The sequence below is a fragment of the Procambarus clarkii genome, chromosome 31 (genome assembly GCF_040958095.1).
Source record: "Procambarus clarkii isolate CNS0578487 chromosome 31, FALCON_Pclarkii_2.0, whole genome shotgun sequence".
Lineage (NCBI taxonomy): Eukaryota > Metazoa > Arthropoda > Malacostraca > Decapoda > Cambaridae > Procambarus > Procambarus clarkii.
Window position 1 is genome coordinate 22,076,520 of NC_091180.1, and position 18,135 is coordinate 22,094,654.

General features: G+C 40.0%; 1 protein-coding gene across 2 annotated transcripts; it reads left to right on the forward strand.

Moving 5' to 3' along the window:
• The first annotated feature begins 68 nt into the window (after positions 1–68).
• On the forward strand, positions 69–17,479 carry Mon1 (vacuolar fusion protein MON1 homolog). 2 transcript variants are annotated; one of them, XM_045743304.2, is made up of 9 exons: positions 69–316; positions 2,230–2,438; positions 3,454–3,651; positions 5,904–6,147; positions 9,399–9,574; positions 11,219–11,339; positions 11,855–12,006; positions 13,392–13,521; positions 15,632–17,479. In XM_045743304.2, exons 1-9 carry the CDS (start codon positions 95–97, stop codon positions 15,770–15,772), a joined length of 1,593 nt encoding a protein of 530 aa, XP_045599260.1. In that variant the 5' UTR covers positions 69–94; the 3' UTR covers positions 15,773–17,479. The 2 variants fall into 2 exon arrangements, with proteins under 2 accessions (XP_045599260.1, XP_045599261.1); XM_045743305.2 differs by lacking the exon at positions 3,454–3,651 and having other exon boundaries at positions 15,632–15,963.
• Positions 17,480–18,135: the final 656 nt, after the last annotated feature.

The window sequence follows — 18,135 nt, forward strand, 5'->3', positions numbered from 1 at the left end:
AAATTATTTTATAGTCTAAATTTGATTTTAATTTTGAATTGATGTAAGTATGGAGTTAATTTGTTCCAATAGTGCAAGAATAAGGTAAGGTATCATGGCGGACGGTGTGAGGGAATACCTTGAGGAACCTCCGCCCAAGTTGGTCCCCATCGAGGCTGTTGCAGTTGAATTGAAGGATGACACCCCCGGGGTGAGCGGGGAGGTGATGCTGGTTAACACTGACAGCTTCGAGGAGTGCAACCATGAGCTGGACACCCAGTTCAGCGGTGGGGAAGACGGGCCTGATTCCCCCATCAGGAAGGTTCAGCAGGAGCAGGTGGGCGGTGCTTATTATGTATTAGTGGCTTATTACCCGTTCTTTATCCGCATTATCCGCTTGTATATGAAGGTTTCTCGCCTCTGACATAAACTAACTAGCCCTAATACTTATGGTAGATACAAAAAACAGGTTTTAGTTCAAAATGGTATCAAGAAGTCCCATTACTTTACATCTGTTCCCACACAATATGCTATGTTTTGTGATTTATATATGTAATAGAATAATAATTGTCTGACACCATATTGGAATCTGACCCAAGTATCAGTTGGGTCAATCCATGTATCGAATTCCAAAAATGTGCAACCATGTTGGAATAGAGAAATGCGCAAAGAAAGTTGTTTAAAACAGCTTGATAACTTGATAAGCAACAAATTATCATGTTGGAAGAACAACAAAAACATAATCTACATGTAAAACCTCTACCAGGTAAATATTTTAAATAAAACCAAAGATATATGTAGTTGTATGAAATTTTTAATTTTTCATCGCTCGTCGAGCTCAGAACCCACAATATTCACCTTTAAAAAATGCTTATTTCATGTAGGTACGTTCATGAACTTGTGTTTTATATGATGCAAGAAAGATAGAAATATAATCTTCATTTTAAATTCCTTACCATAGGCTTATTTCAAACACTAGCGAAGATGCATGTATTTTTTATAATCGCTGACCTCTGACCCTGCACAGATCGATCGACTGATCAACTTTCTCTCAGAACAATGTTTATTTCATGTAAATATGTTAATCATTAATGTTTTATGTATCTCAAGAAAGATAGAAATACAAGCTTCATTTTAAATATTTTTCCATGGACATATTTTTAAGTTCAAATGAATATACGTGTTTTTATAATCACGTCTGGTAGTGTGTCAGTTATGGAGAGCGGATACCTACGCACTGGCTGATATATTCTGTAATTAACAAAGATATGCTAATGAAGCCTAAAATATCATATGCCTTCAGAAAGATGGAGATATATTTACTATTAAAACCCCCCTAGTATTAAAAATACAGTAGTGAAAAATGTGATCGTCCTGAAGTTACTATACTGTACATGATCCAGATTGCACCACAGCCGCACCAAAATTCAAGTATCAACACTGAAAACTGTATATTCTTGCCTAGTCCCAAGATTTGTGGGTAATTCGGGTCATTTTCCTCTGGCCTGCAGTGGCGTTGCTGCTTCTCCTTCTCCTTCTTCTTCAGGAGGATTGGGACTTGCGGGGCAGGCCTCTTTCCCTGCGCTCTGTCAGGTCATCCTGGACTGGGTTTCCCATTTGTTTTCAGTTCCGAAACGGGACTGGGCAGATCTGTGATTCATACTGGACTTGTCTGATCCCCTGGGTTCATTGCCCCTCCTTCAGGTGACCCCTCTGTCTTGGGTCCGGCTGCTTTTGGCGCCGGGTGCCTGGATGGTGTGTCTGGACCTCTGGGACGCGTATTAGCACATCTTGATTCATCCGGTGTTTAGGGACTGGCTCGGTTTTGTCGTGGAGTGACAGACTTGCTGCTTTCGTTGCCTTCCTTCTCAGTTTGGATCTGGCACCTCGCGTGTCCTCACGTCTTAAACGGGTCATGGTGACCTGTTTGAGTTCTGGCTTACCTCAACGATTGGCTGGTGTAGGCTCCCAGCCAATCCACTTGTCTGCTCGCCAGGGCAGACAAATTATTTCTTATTGGAAAATTTGTTTCATTTACGAATTCTCGGCTCACGAACCGTCTCTGGAAACGGATTGAATTCGTAAGTTGAAGTACCACTGTATATATACTGTGTATAAAAAAAAATTTAAGCTTATAAATAGCATTGAATTTTTACTTTTGCATTATCTGTATATTGACATACTGTAAAGGTAATGCTGTGTAAATAATAAATTGACATTTCATGTAACTAATTTTAAACTTGCATGCAGGAAAAGGAGCTTGTTGGAGGCATGGGAAATGTGGCAGTAGCAGATGATGATGAAAAAGCAGAATCAGAAGATGCTTTACAGATATTGGACCAGAAAGAGGAAACTGAGGAAGAAAACTTGGATGAAGAGTATTTGCAGAACCCTGAATGGATACAAAAGGAGAAACATGTTTTTATCTTGAGTGAATCGGGCAAGCCTATTTACACAAGGTAAGACGTACTGTTCCATATAAGATGGAATTTTTACTTTAGTGGTTACTTGTGAGTCACATTTTCTTCTCAACATTGTTTTTAATTTTTTTTTCTGTATTTAGCCATTAAAACAGAAGCATGGTTACTATGAATTAACTTTAATTTCTTTCATTTTTTCAGTTTAAACAAACATTACGGCAAAGTCATTCATTGCTTTGGTGTTCCTCCTCTGTAGTAGGCACTCTCTTTTCCCCCTGAAAACCAGCATTGAATGTAATGAAATACTTATTTCTGGTTGAACCCCGGTGGCTTCCTGACACACTCCCTGCCCCAGAATATTGGGGCAGTTTCCATCATAAGAACTGAAGGTGAGTTCAAGTCAGCTGGCTTGTAAGTCAACAAGCTAGCTGACTTGCTCTGCCTCCCCCCTCCCCACAAATATGAGAGGAGAAAAGTTGAGGTGAACTAGCTTGTGCTAGTTTTACAAATTTTTAACGGTTTGATTACATTGTTGGGGAAGTTCTTTGGCTGATTTTGAGGCTGCGGCCTCATTTCTAACCAAGCACTGGTTTTGTTTTGCTGACTTTCTAGGTGCCTTCCCTTGGTGGTGGCAGACAGGAATAAATTGACAAAATTTTTCACATGTTCCACTGCTCCCTGCACCTCTCTGAGAGGGCCAGGTTCTGGCTCTTGGACCCCAGTAATCCAAATGGAACTCTGTGACTGATAGCACCTTGTAGTCTGGCACTATATCAGTATAGTAGCTTCAGGAAGCCACCAGGGCTTATCCAGAATAGGCATTTCATTACATTCAGTGCTGGTTTTTTTGCACTATAAAGGCAGGTCAGTGATAATCTCTGTCAATAATATTGACACACAATCTGGATAATCCAGAAAAATAAAATTTCTAATATACAGAAATTTGTAATATGAAAACTAAAGTACTTTAATTCAATAATGTTAAATCAAGTTTAAAGATGTGCTAATGCTTGCCTTTTCCTAATGCTAAACAATAGGTGTTGTGTTATTACAGGTATGGGAAAGAAGACAGGCTAGTCACACTTTTTGGACTCATGCAAGCGCTTGTGTCCTGTGTGGCCGACAGCGATGATGTGATCAGATGTGTAGTTGCAGGAGATCATAAATTTGTGTTTTTGGTGAGATCACCACTGATCTTGGTGGCAGTTTCTCACTCCATTGCTAGTATAGCACAGCTTCTCATGCAGCTCACGTGAGTTAGGCACATCTTTGTCTTTTCCAAGGAAAATTATTAGTAATTGTATTATGCAATAATTTCTCAATTACAATTTCTGAAGGGGCCATATGGTGGCGCCCTGTTGCTAGCTGTTGCTACCATACTGAAATAACAGCAATGAAGCAGTAGCTTCGTTGCTGTTAGGAAACGAAGCAAATGAGATGTATGTCAAGATTTATGAAATATATGACAATGGCACAACAAAATTTATACCAACGCAGAGATGCAGAACTAGGAAACAGGATTGGTTCAACAGAAATTGCAAGAGGGCCAGAGACCAAAACACAAAAATGGAATCAATATAGGAAGAGGCCAAACCCCCAAATATACCAGTGATACAAAGATGCGATAAACAACTACACGGCAGTGAGAAGAGAGGCAGAAAGAAATTTTGAAAATGGGATTGAGGACAAATGTAAAACTGAACCAGATCTATTTTATAAATTCATAAACAACAAATTTTAGGTAAAGGATCATATTCAGAGGTTGAAAATGGGAAACAGATTTACGAAAAATGAAAAGGAAATGTGTGAAACATTAAACGAAAAGTTCCAAAGTGTGTTTGTACAAAATGAAATCATCAGGGAACCAGACACAATAAGTATTCCAGAGAACAGCATAGAGCGCACAGAGGTGTCTAGAGACGAAGTAAAACAAATGCTCCTGGAGCTAAATAAGAACAAAGCAGTTGGCCAAGATGGAGTTTCACCATGGGTTCTGAGAGAATGTGCAACTGAGCTCAGCATTCCACTTCAGCTAATTTTTCAGACATCCCTGTGTACAAGAGTCATAGCAGGTGTGTGGAAAAAGGCTAACATAGTTCCAATCTACAAAATTGGCAGCAAGGAACACCCCCCTCAATTATAGACTGGTATCATTGATAAGTGTAATTAGTCAAAATATTGGAAAAATAATAAAAACTAAATGGGTTGAACACTTGGAGATAGATGATATAATATCAGACAGAATGGTTTTCGATCTGGTAGATTCTGTGTATCGAATTTACTCATTTTCTATGATCGAGCCACAGAGATTTTACAGGAAAGAGATGGTTGGGTTGACTGCATCTATCTGGACCTAAAAAAGGCTTTCGACAGAGTTCTGGAAATTGGAAAATATTGGAGGGGTGACAGGTAAGCTTCTAACATGGATGAAAAATTTTCTGACTGATAGAAAAATGAGGGCAGTAATCAGAGGCAATGTATCGGACTGGAGAACTGTCACAAGTGGAGTTCCACAGGGTTCAGTTCTTGCACCGGTGATGTTCATTGTCTACATAAATGATCTACCAGATGGAATACAGAATTATTTGAACATGTTTTCTGATGATGCTAAGATAGTAGGAAGGTTAAGAAACTTAGATGATTGTCATGCCCTTCAAGATGACCTGGACAAAATAAGTATATGGAGCTCCAACTTGGCAAATGGAATTTAATGTCAATAAATGCCATGTAATGGAATGTGGAATAGGAGTACATAGACCCCACACAACCTATAAATTATGTGAAAAATCTTTAAAGAATTCTGATAAAGAAAGGAATCTAGGGGTGCTTCTAGATAGAAAACCTGAGAACCACATAAAGAACGTTGTGCGAGGAGCCTATGCAACGCTTTCTAACTTCAGAATTGCTTTTAAATATATGGATGGCGATATACTAAAGAAATTGTTGACGAATTTTGTTAGGCTAAAGACAGAGTGCTGGTAAGACGGGACACCATGTGTGTAGCTCTCATCCTGTAACTACACTTAGTTAGGTAATTACACACACACACACACTCTTTAAAAATTTAAACTCCACCACCTTCTCACCTAACTTGTTCCAATTATCTTCCAATCGTCTTCTATTTGCGAAAGTGAATTTTCTTATGTTTCTTCGTGTGTGTGTGTGTGTAATTACCTAAGTGTAGTTACAGGATGAGAGCTACGCTCGTGGTGTTCCGTCTTCCCAGCACTCTTTGTCATGTAACGCTTTGAAACTACTAGGGTGTGTGTGTGTGTGTATATAATTATTATTATTATATATACACAAACTATATTACAGTATATATAATTATTTAGTTAAGACATTAAGATTGTGATTGAATAAGCAAACTTTGAGCATTTCCTGGCACTCAATGTACATAATTTCAAGCAACTAGTTGGAATTAAATTACAAAAATAAAAGTCAGAATAATTGTAATTTTTACTGTAAAATTGTCAAAACAAATTGAAAAATTCTTTCTTTCAGGTATGTCCAGAACCAGATTGTCAGTGTGCTAACATCATCTGCCCTAACACGTATGTTTGAAAAGCGACGTAATTATGATTTCCGACACTTATTAGGAGGAACTGAAAGATTACTAGACAATTTATTGAATATGTTGGACTCTCATCCGTCTTTCCTTCTGGGAGCTATCCAGTGCCTACCCCTGGCTACCTCAGTCCGAGACACCATTACACAGACTATCATCCAGTATTGCTCCAAAATTAAGGTAAATATATTAATGGAAAGATTTGCTTGAAAAAACAATTTTTCTGGGGTCAAAGCTATCCAGGCTGGTATGCTAATGTCAGACTTTGGCATCAGTCATGTGTATGGAGTTCTGTGAGCTTACCAGGGACCACGAGCCAGAACCTGACCCCCCTCACAGAAGCACGAGGAGCAATGGCCTATAGAAACCTCGTGTAGTTGGAAGCATTCTATGTCTGCCATCGACTGGGTTAGGCACCCAGAAAGGTAGGCATCCCAAAACAAACCCCTATTCTGGTGAAAATTGCAACCAAAAGCTAAACAAGTGGATAGAACTCCCCAAACAAAAACTAGCAAACTAATATGACGTCACCCATCGTCGTGCCACTGTCTGCGCAGCTCCCCCCTCCCTGGGAAGAGGAAGGGGTAACCCCAGACCCACCGCGCCGGCGATCCACACCCCAGTTCTTGAGGCTGATGCTACATGTATATCGGCTCGGTTGTGTGCTCTGGCTCCAGTCTTTTTGGGGCGCTGTGCCTTGTGAGTGGCAGCTGTACTCCAGGGGTGAGAGAGCCAGGAGTTATTCTTCAGTACTCAGGCTGCATGTGCCTAGGGTTATTGTAACCACGCGATTATCCAGGATTCGAACATCCGGAAAACGCCCTTATACAGCCAAAATTGTGACCGAATGAAGTTATCTCAATATCCGGCCAAAATGACCATGGGAGCCAGATAAAAGCTGGTTTAGCCGGATAAAAAATCAGAGCCGGTTAACTTGCTGCCGATGTTACACTATCCGGACAGTCAGCCGGATAATCATTGAATTGTCCAGATATGAAAGCCATGGGGTGGGCCATACAGTATTAATCCTGTCTGCCTGTGGCTCGAGACGGAGGGTGGGTGGGGTGGGTGGGTCGTGTCGGGAGATTGAAAAGATCGCTTTGTAAGGTCCCACACAGGAAGAGATTCAGCTAGCCTCAAAGAGTGTCCGTCAGTCAGGAAGAGATTCAGCTGTTCATGAAAATATCTATGGAAAACATCACCATGAAAGATGCTAACACTGTTCATCTATGCTGCTTGTATCAGATGCATCATCACTGAACACAGAAAACGATTCATTTATGTATCAACTATATGACTATATATAACTATATTTACAAGAATGTAAATACTGTACTATCCAATGTATTCTCACAAACCCAATGTACCTTCTTGTATATATATAAATAAATAAATAAAATAAATAAATATAAATTGGAGATAGCATGGGTGGGCAAGGTTGGTGCTCAGAGCTACAACTGGATACGCTCGCTATATCATCCTCATAGGTGCTGTATCACTTGCATCTGACCTTTGTGTTAGGTCCTTATTGCCCCTAGCTTCACCAATATTATGACCCTTATGTTCTTCAAACAATAAGGTTTAAATTTCACGACAACAAACGATCTTTCAACACCGTGTCCAACAGGTGTTTGGGAGCCAGAGGGGCATGCGCCACCCATGGTTGCTCATTCAGTAGGTACTAACCCAGCCAGCAGCCATAGGGCATCCTGTGATTTTTTTCCAAGATGGCTACCTCTCACTGAAGGTCCTAAGAGTCCATTTCGTACACAACCAACATTACACACATTTAGAATGGGTACGGAAAAATCAAAGAGTTTTCTCGGTTGGTGCAATTAAGTGGTTAATAATAATTTAATATTCTGTATATATAACTGAATGCCTGTCTGTCCAAAGCAGGAGCTTGGGGCTAGCCTCACCCAACTTTCACACGTGAAACCTGGGGGTATGTGCGTGTCAGCCCTGTTTGGGTCAGAGCATCTGCCATGCTTCTAGAAATATCGGCATCTTGCCCACGCTTGGTCCCATGATTTGTGGGTGTTTCAGGTCATGTCTTCCAGCTTGCGGTGACGTTGGGGGTGGTTCCTGACCCTCTGGCTTGGGTGGTTTCCATTTTCACGAAGTTTGACTTAAAATCAGGTTTTGTGAAAATCATAGAAATGCCTCCTCCCTCTCCCTTCCTGGGTGAAATCGGGAGAAAAGAGAGCAAGAGGAGGGGGGATGTTTGGAGATAGAGAGAATGGGCAGAGATTGAGAGAAGGGGGACAATTGAAAGAGAGGGAGATTTGGAGAAGGGTGAAAGGGAGGGAAGGGGAAGTATATGGAAAGAAAGATGAGAGCAGAAGATTAGGAAAAAGAGGGAGAGAGGAAGAGGGAGACCTGGGCTCAGCTGGGTACTGCATCGAGTTAATTATATTTAGCTGTCAGGGACAGGCAGCCTGTGTATATACATATATTAGGCTTGTTTTGAGATCCCCCCAAAACTCAAAGTATAGACCTTTCCAGGATTCAACCCCAAACACTGCCAACTCATTGATACTTGTTTTGCTAGGTGAAAGGAAACATGCCAATCATTTCTGTCTCGCACAGGAATTGAACCCAGGATCCTCAATTGTGAGCCTAGAACAAAGCCAACTGCATTACAAGACCCATGTTTGGAAGCACATGTCTATGACCAGTCCTTGACTAGTGAACATTTAAGAAAGCTCAGCATAATTCTGAACTTGGGTACAACTGAATTCCATACTCAGGTTGCTGTAGCTCAGTCGTTTGCTTCAAAACTTTATGCAATGTTGGGGGGAAAACAAAAAAGATGTGCTAGAGAATAAGGTAAATATTTTTTGATACTTGTATTATACTGTGTGTTTTCTGGGGGAGCCCCTACGGCTCCCCGGAGCTTATCCAGGCTGCTGTGGATATATTGCTTCAGATGCTTACCTTTCTGGGTGCCTGACCCAGTCGATGGCAGACATAGAATGCTTCCAACCACAGGGGGGTTTCTATAGACCATTGCTCCTCGTACCACTCTGAGGGTGGCCAGGTTCTGGCTCGTTGTCCCTGGTAGGCCTAAGTAGGCCCATTCACACTGATGCCAAAGTTTAACATATTCGTATCAGTCTGGATAAGCTCCAGGAAGCCTCCGGGGCTCACCCAGAAAATTGAGTTTCATTACATTCAACGCTGATTTTTTCTTTCGTTTTTTTTTTTTTTTCTTGTTCCAGGAGGGAGAAGTCTTCCTGTTCATTGCCTGCACCATGTACAATTATATAAAATATGGCCTGCTGTCCTGAAAATAACTTTGACACACATAAAGTACAGTATTTTATTAAATTCTATGTGACTAGTCTTGGACATATTAAAAAGTTTAGTTGAAAGTAATGATGTCAGTTATAACTTTCAGTAATTAATAATGAAATGTTGTGGTTTTACAGAACTTGGTGTTTGGTTTGATCATTTGCCACAACCAGCTGATCTCTTTGGTACGCATGAAAAAGTTTCTTCTCCATCCAGCAGACCTCCACTTATTATTTAATCTTGTAAATGCAACAGAATCCTTGAAGACAAGTGAAAACTGGATGCCAATCTGCTTGCCAAAGTTTGATCCAAAGTAAGATTTTATGTTTTATTTTCACCAATCTTCACCATTCTTGTTTCAACGAGTTATACAAATTAATTTGCATTATATTGTGTGTTATTAATGTGCTTTCAACCTCTTGCCATATTTAAGAACAAATTTATAAGAATTTCATAGGTTAATTAAATAGTGGAAGTGAGAAATGATATATCTATACTGTATTATCAGAAATATGACTTCAGATAACATCTTCATAAAAATCTGTCTTAAGAATTGTAAAAAGGGAAAATACAAGTCTTGAAATGGTTATGTAAAATGGATGACACCAAGGTATGTGATGCAAGAATAATGTTTACAAGAGCAATATATCGAGTGGTTGGTTTAACATAAAAGTTGTTCTATTCTAAGTATGTTGTATGTTAAGGATTGTCTACTATTGTCTACGCTCGCTAATCTGCATCATATCCCCCGCCCCTTTCCTCTGCGAGTCAGCCAAACTTGCAAGTTGGCTTACTTTTTAACCAGGAAAGTCCAAAAAATTAATATATTCATAAAATTCTTTTACCACAACCAACATAATTTATATTTCCATAAGCAATAAACATAATTAAGTAATTAGATGCTCAGATAATTTATTGTATTGACAATAACAGAAATTTCAACTGTTGGAGAAATCATTAGCTGGCCTTGTAGGAGATTGTCATTTTGCTTGATAAAGGGCTTCAATGTTGTTTATTTGCCTAACCTAATCTAACGTAACACTAAAATTACTGTACATGAGCTTTTCGAGGTCAGCTGTCTATCAAGTTTTGATAGCCAGCTGCTGAGTTCTCATTAGCTGAAGGCCCTGAGCTTTCTTTTCTCAACAAATAAGAAGACTTTGGTTTACCTCCTCTTTTCATTGGCATTTTCTGGGGGGACCCCCTTTGACTCCCCAGAGCTTATCCAGGCTGATATGCTAATGTCAGACTTTGGCATCAGTCATGTGTATGGAGTTCTATGGGCCTACTGGGGACCATTGCTCAGAGAGGCAAGGGGAGCAATGGCCTATAGAAACCCCCGTGTGGTTGGACGCATTCTATGTCTGCCATCGACTGGGTCAAGCACCCAGAAAGGTAAGAGCCTCTAAACAAACCCCTATTCTGGTGAAAATTGCTACCTCAAGCCGAACAAGTGGCTAGAACTCCCCTAAAAGAAACGAGCAACGATCATGACATCACACGTCGCCGCACAGCTGTCTGCACAGCTCCCCTCTCCCTGGGAGGGGGAAGGGGAGACCTACTGTGCCTGGGTGTGGAAGCCTTGGGGGCCATACCCAGGATGCTCACTCCAGTCCTTTGGGAGACAGTGGTTTGCATATTACTTGGCTTGCCTCGTGTTTTAACAGGCTGTGTTGACCTGGATGTTTGATTTGGCTTGGTTCCTTACCCTTTTGTCAGCCACCCCATTTGTTTCCTCTCCTCTTTCCAAAGGAAGCATTCGCTTGGGTTTACTCTGGCATTTTCCTGCTGTCCTATTGACTGTTTTCTAGGAGTTCTGCCCCTGCTCGGAGGGAGGGGTTATGCATGGGTCACTTTACTTGATAACGAGGAAAGACAAGTAGGACACATGTCAATAATACGATAATGCATATTAAAGTAGCTTAATTTTCTTTTAATGTTTCCATAACATTTTCAGTGGGTATTTGTATGGTCATGTGTCTTACCTTGCTGATGATTGTGAGGCATGTCTCCTGTTGCTGTCTGTCGACAGAGAACAGTTCTTCACACTGTCTGAAGCAAAACAAAAGATTGTTGATGTAAGTAGAATTTTAATGAGTATTATTTGGGAGGTGAAAAATAAATTGAATTTTGTTTGAAACGTAATTTTCTTTGATGAGCACTGGTGATATTCAAAACATGGTCTAATGCCTAATGAGATAAGTGTTCTCTTTGTATAACATTGATCTTGTAGCAAGTCAGGCCAATTTTATTTATACTGCATTGACAGTTTGTGATTTACATTAGGTGTTCAATTTCATTATAAAACAGGTTACTGCTAATTAATGTTTTCTGATTCAGGTTTTTCAGCTTTATAAGCAATAGTGTGCTGCTGTGAATCACTGCTGCAGTCTGGTAATTCTTGCTTATGATAAAACAGTGAAAGGACAAATTATATTATTCTCTTTACGTATCTATAATCTTCTTTCACTATATAAAAAACATCTCCGCAATTGCCTCCCAATCACAGTAAAGTAAGAAATGGGATAAAAATTATGTATGTATATATATATATATATATATATATGTATGTTTGAATATATTCTTTTTTCAGCGGCTACGAAGACATCACTGCCTAGAAGGAATAAACACTGCTATACGTACATCTTCCTACACTGTAAAAGCCATTGGGGCACCTGAACTTAGACATTTTCTCTACAAATCCAAAACAACTGCTCAGTTTACTTGTCCAGAATACACAGCTCCGTAAGTTGCCCAACTATTCTAGTGTTAGGCCTTAAACATCATTTAAGTTATAACTGGTGCTTTGCAAATTGTACTTCAAATCTTCAAATCTGTGTGTCACAGTAGGAACTCTCCAAATATTTCTAGATAAGTGTTGGCCATCTTTTGAACTCTATCCTATGGGGCCCCATTTGCTTGTGTGTTGCTCATTGGTTTAGTGTTAGCTTCACATGTGTGTATTTACACACCTCACATGTGTAGACTTTCGATACTGTTCCCTTCTAGCTACATGCGCTTAAGGCACCCCTTCCCTAGTTTGATTTGGTTAGATCAGGTTTGCTTTGGTTAGCTTTAGTTAGGTTATATTATGTTTGGTTGGGTTTGGTTAGCTTAACATACACCAGTACATACTTGTTTCATTGGCATTATAAATTTGCTCAGGAGAGAGAGAATCACAATCTCAAATTTGGACACATTCCTCTGCGCCTCTATTCACCACACAAGAGACATTCCAGATTCATCTTCCTTTATAAACTGAATGCTCTGATAATAGATCATAACAGTATGTTTTCTCTTGACTTCACTGCTTGTTGAAGTCCTAAACAACATATTTCCTGCATTTCTAGGCACACTAGTAGCAGAATGCAAAAAATATGCACAGATATAAATCAGTGAGAGAGGGAGGAAGGGTTTTGCCCGCATGTAAACAAAAGCAAACAGTGGCACCACCGGCAACTTGGTGGCTAGCTGAGGAACTACATAGGCTTCTCCGGGGTCAGATCACAAACGAATTGATGGAATAAACGAATGATTGAGATCCGATAGCAAGGTCGGGGAGTGTAGAGTGGAGCAATCTCAAGAAAATAGCTAGAGAGAGCCACTGGGGTTCTACCAGAAAGGAGCGTTTCATTAGATTCAATGCTGGGGTTTTGTTGTTTTTAAAGCTGTACCTGCAAATTACTGTTTAATTACTAAGGAATTCCAATCAGTTTGAGCATGGTTGCTCTGTACTCTACCGATGAGGTCACCAGAATTAGTTTACTCATAAAGGGGATTTTACAAAATAGTAAGCAAAAATTTTTTGTAAGGCTTCCTTCTTTTTATACCATTGTTGTAAACAATAAACTAAAATTTCAATGTGGCTGGAGGATTTTACAATTTTACTTGTAAATAATTATTTGCACTTGAAAATTGTTTCAAGTGTATTCTCTTAAGATATATCATCATGAAAATTTTTCCTACTTGTAAAGTAATAAGCCTTCATTTTATCAATGCTATATTTCTATATTACTACTTTATTTTTCATTTGATAGAGATATATGGTGTTATTTGATTGATATATATTGAGCATTATATATTTTAGTAAAATCAGATGACTTTCACTGTTTATTATGTTTTTTTCTTAGCTACCAGACGGAGAAAGGTCAACGGCGTTTGTTTGGCTTGTATCAGCTGCTGCACCATCGCGTACATTCTGTGTCTAGACCGTTAAAGATGGTATACATGGTCATGGACACACACACACTACTGGGATGGGTAATTCAATCTTTTTAGCCAATTTTACTTTCAAAAGAATGCTAAAGGTTTCTGGTATACTGTATAAATATACATAAGAGTATTGAAGAAATTTGGGAGGAGGAGGAGACAGAGGAAGCCAAGATGATAATGGCTAGTTGTAGTGAGTGAATAGTAGTACTGCATGGAAAATGTCTAGATGGGATGCACTGTGTTAATAAAAAATGGTTGATACTGTACTTTCTAAAGATTTTGCAGTGGGCATTGAGCTTTGACACCCATTTGTCTTGGTGGCCCCATGTTGCTCACCTCTGAGTTAAATGTTATAAGGCCCTTACCTTATTTGAAGTCTTGTCCTAAATGTCCTGGGGATCCAATAAATGCATAATCCTTTATTTGCACTCTTCGTGTGTGCTGTTTAAACTCGATTGTGGCTGCCCTGCCTATTCCTCTGCCTCTCCTTCAACTCTTCGACGTCTTGATACTCTGCACCATACTGGGTTACCACTTGGCTCTGGTGCCTTTGTTTGCCTCCACCCTAAACTTGTATATTGAAACAAGCATCCAATGTCAACAGAATAATTGTGATCATTATTACCTTCACTACTTCATGTGGTCGCTACAACATTCCCACCCCCACTTGGGCTGGAGAGGGGATGTTGACTACTACCCTTCAGGAGGTACTTTTTTTTCTGGGGGAAACCCCTTCGGCTTCCCGGAGCTTATCCAGGCTGATATTCTAATGTCAGACTTTGGCATCAGTCATGTGTATGGAGTTCTGAGGGCCTGCCGGGGACCACGAGACAGAACCTTGCCCCCTCAGATGAGGCACGGGGAGCAATGGCTTATAGAAACCCCCGTGTGGTTGGAAGCATTCTATGTCTGCCATCGACCGGATCAGGCACCCAGAAAGGTAAGCGCCCCAAAACAAACCCCTATTCTGGTAAAAATTGCTACCAAAAGCCAAACTAGTGGATAGAACTCCCCCAACAGAAAACAAGCAAACAAGTGTGACATCACATGTCGCTGCTCTGCTGTCTGCGCAGCTTTCCCCAACTTGGGGGGAGCTGCGTTGGAATGACCCAACTTGGTTCAGTACCACCAGACTCTATTATTTGATTTTCAATCCCTTGGAGTTTACTAGCTGTTCTCCATATTACACCTTCCTGTAATTACTGAATGGAAGTACAGTACCTATGATGGCCAGCGTGATACTAACTGGGAACTGATGACAAAAACTGTCACCAGGTACCCGACAAGGCAAGTTTACATTTCGTATTACCGAAACTAGAATCAGTGCACACACACACATGCACCAGTGAGGGTCTCAAAATGGTGGTGTGCACTCTCCATCATATATTTAAGAGAGCTAGAAATCTATTCCCTCACACTGTTGACAGTTTATGTGCTTCATTTTCATAAACATGCAGTTGTCTGCAATTTCTCATATACTTTCTAGGTGGTCTCTTGGAGAGGGTAATCATGACAATCCCCCTGCTCCTTGTGCCTCTTCGAGGGGGGATATTGGCAGGTTTTGACTCTGGTCCCCAGTAGGCCAACAAGATGCCTACAACTGATGTGACTAAGTATTTGGAAGCTATATCAGAAACGGCTTCAGGGAGCCACCAAGGAATTCCCCCAGAAAGGAGCATTCCAATACATTCATTACATGCTGGATTTTTGGAATGTATTTTAACTCATGATTTTGTTGTTTGCACCAATTGTTGTTTTGTTTTGTTTATTCATTTGCATGAATAAAAGTCTTATATCTGAGTGTGGTATAAGACTTTCAAACCCCAGGCTAAAAGTTCAGACCTGGCAGACCTGGATCCAAATGAGCTGTTGTTTGAGGGGGCTGAAAAATTTAGTTGGTTCTACTGTAATACTGTTCATTAATGTCTTAGCTATACAGTCTGTTAATTTTAGGGCTTACACAAAGTAATCCAAGTTGGTTGTATTTGCATAATTTTGGAACCATTTCTTTTCTAGAAGCAAGTAGTTTAAGTAATGTCTCTACAGTAATTGATATCACATTGATTGATATACATAGTTGTATATATACGAGCACATTGATATACATAGTTGTTTGCAGGCCAATACATGTGATAATTATGTTAGACTATCTTTTCAGGTAACTAGGGAGTTTGAGCTGTATGCTGCACTGGAGCCACTGGTAACCAAACATAATGCAATTATCTATGTTAATAAACTACTAAGATGGATAAAATCTGACGAGAACAAATTATTCATACTGAGCTCTCCAACATTTTAATTCTTATCAAATACACAATTTTATTTTCATTATTGTACTTTTGTACAAAGTTGATCTCCTTACCTAATATTTTATAATCTACAATACTTCATTTAAATTTACCTTATGAAAAAGACTTGCATGACATGTAAATATTTTTATTTATAAATTTAAATGGTTAATTTTACGAGAAAATATACATTCCAAAGAAATATATGCTATTTTGTTGACTAATACTTTACTTGTTCATGAAATGCTTTAAAACAGAACTAGTATTTGCTTTATAGGCTAATAAAACTTCCCCTTTCCAAAGGGAAGAGACCATCTCGGAAAACCCTACCCATGGCAAAGGAAGTTTGACGGGGACCATGGACATGGTCCATGGTCCCCAGGACCTTACAAGCAATGAACCATAAGAGCCTTTTTAGATATCCAAAAGCCCAGATATAAGGCCAAGACATACAGTATCCAGTCAATTTAAGAACATCTTATTTAACATTCTGCCAGTTCTAAAAGATGGGTTTCAGATCAGTAACTGGAGATGTATTTACCTAACAGGAGTCAGCAGTCATCTGTTCCTATACCCACCCATGATGAGAGAGAGAGAGAGACAGGACAGACACACACATATATATACATTATATATAATTCATTCATTCACCACTGGGGATGTGGGGCTCAACCCCTGCCAAAAAAGTGAGAGCAGCATGAAGAGGATCAAGTGGGTGTGTCAAAGATGTAGCAAGGTCTGGGTTCATTATATCTGGGGCTACAGAGTTCGATCTTGCATCACATTTCAACGTGGGCCTTTGGGCCACAACTATTTTCTTAGGTCGAACCTTACCACTGGCTTTCTTGAGATCCATGGCAAGATATATAATAACAACTTTTATGCTCAAATGACCAAAAATCCGACAAAAAACGGAAATCCCTGTGAAAAATTCACGCGGGATAGTCACGGCGCGAGGCACTGGTAAACTGAGGTGCGATCGCCATGCCACCATGCGCTAGTCGGCCTGTACGCATATTAACACCCTCATATTCCGGTGCAAATTTTCAGAGCGCATCCTGCTTGTGTTCTGAGAAACTCGTATACAGGGACACTCGTATTCCGAGGTACCACTATACAGTACATTACATCAGCATTTTGTCTGGCATCTATGGCCATGTCATAGTGGTCTAGCAATGGAGAGAGGCAGAAGCTATCTGTTCTGAACCCATGTTGCCCAGGGCTATGCAAGCACTGTGATTCCATGTGTTTTGTGATCATCTTGGCACTCTTTCAAGGATTATGACTTGCAATGTTAGAATTATTGGTCTATAATTTTTTGCATCAGCTTTGCTACCTCCTTTGTGAAGTTGCATGACCTGTGCTGTTTGAAGTATGCCAAGTGCCTAGGCTCCATCTCCAAAAGTTGTTTAGGGCCTGTGATAATGGTTTTTCGCAATTCTTGATGAATGTAGAATTCCAGCAGTCCAGGCCTGGCAGTGTGTGCATGGGCATGCTGTCTATGGTTCAAAGTTGAATGGGTGGCCCAACGACCTGAATGGGTGCCCAACATTTTTTAATCCTCTGAATTTAATGCTTGGAGAGGGGGCAGAAGCAACACCCACCAGCTCTAGGAAGTCATACAGAAGCCCCACTCATTACAACAAGGTGAAACTCTTGAGTGGTTGTAACTAGGGGTGTTCAAGATAGTTTTTTTGAGTAAATTGTCTGTAAAGTCGCTTGCTTGTTTCAGTGCTTCATTTTCTATGAACCTTCAGTTGTCTGTATTGCTTCACTTACTTTTTGGACACTGTACAGCCAATCCTCTCAAGTTGTCACAAGACAAAAAGATGTACTAAATTGCCAAAACTGAACCTAGCCTAACCAATGACCTGTGCAAAAAATGTCTGCGAGTCACTATGATTCAAGTAAATCATATTTTATCCAGTGGGTATTTTGACGTCAAAATGTGGTGTTATTTGAGAGGACAGGTTGCTCTGCGATGGGGGAGTAGAGCGCCAGGGGCCAGATTCGTGTAGTAGTTACACAAGCACTTACGAATCTGTACATCTTTTCTCAATCTTTGGCAACTTTTTTTACAATTATTAAGCAGTTAATGAGCTCTGAAGCACCAGGAGGCTATTTATAATAACAACAACAATTGATTGGGAAGTTTTCATGCTCTTAAACTGTTTATTAAATGTAACCAAAGCCATCAAAGATTGAGGCAAGATGTACATGTTCATAAGTACTTGCGTAACTACTTCGTGAATCTGGTTCTGGTTCTGGTAGGCCATATAGGACTCCTATAGCTGATGTGACTCAGTAGTGAGGAGTCATCTCAGTGAGGAGCCTTCAAGGAGTACTTGTACAAAACTTTAATTTCCTGTATATT

What these genes read in the sequence shown, in the direction of transcription:
- Mon1 (XM_045743304.2), top strand. Translation starts at nt 95, where the DNA reads ATGGCGGACGGTGTGAGGGAATACCTTGAGGAACCTCCGCCCAAGTTG. An exon ending in GGCAAGCCTATTTACACAAG is followed by an intron (nt 2,439 to 3,453) that starts GTAAGACGTACT and finishes GTGTTATTACAG; the next exon opens with GTATGGGAAAGAAGACAGGC. An exon ending in CAAAACAAAAGATTGTTGAT is followed by an intron (nt 11,340 to 11,854) that starts GTAAGTAGAATT and finishes TTCTTTTTTCAG; the next exon opens with CGGCTACGAAGACATCACTG.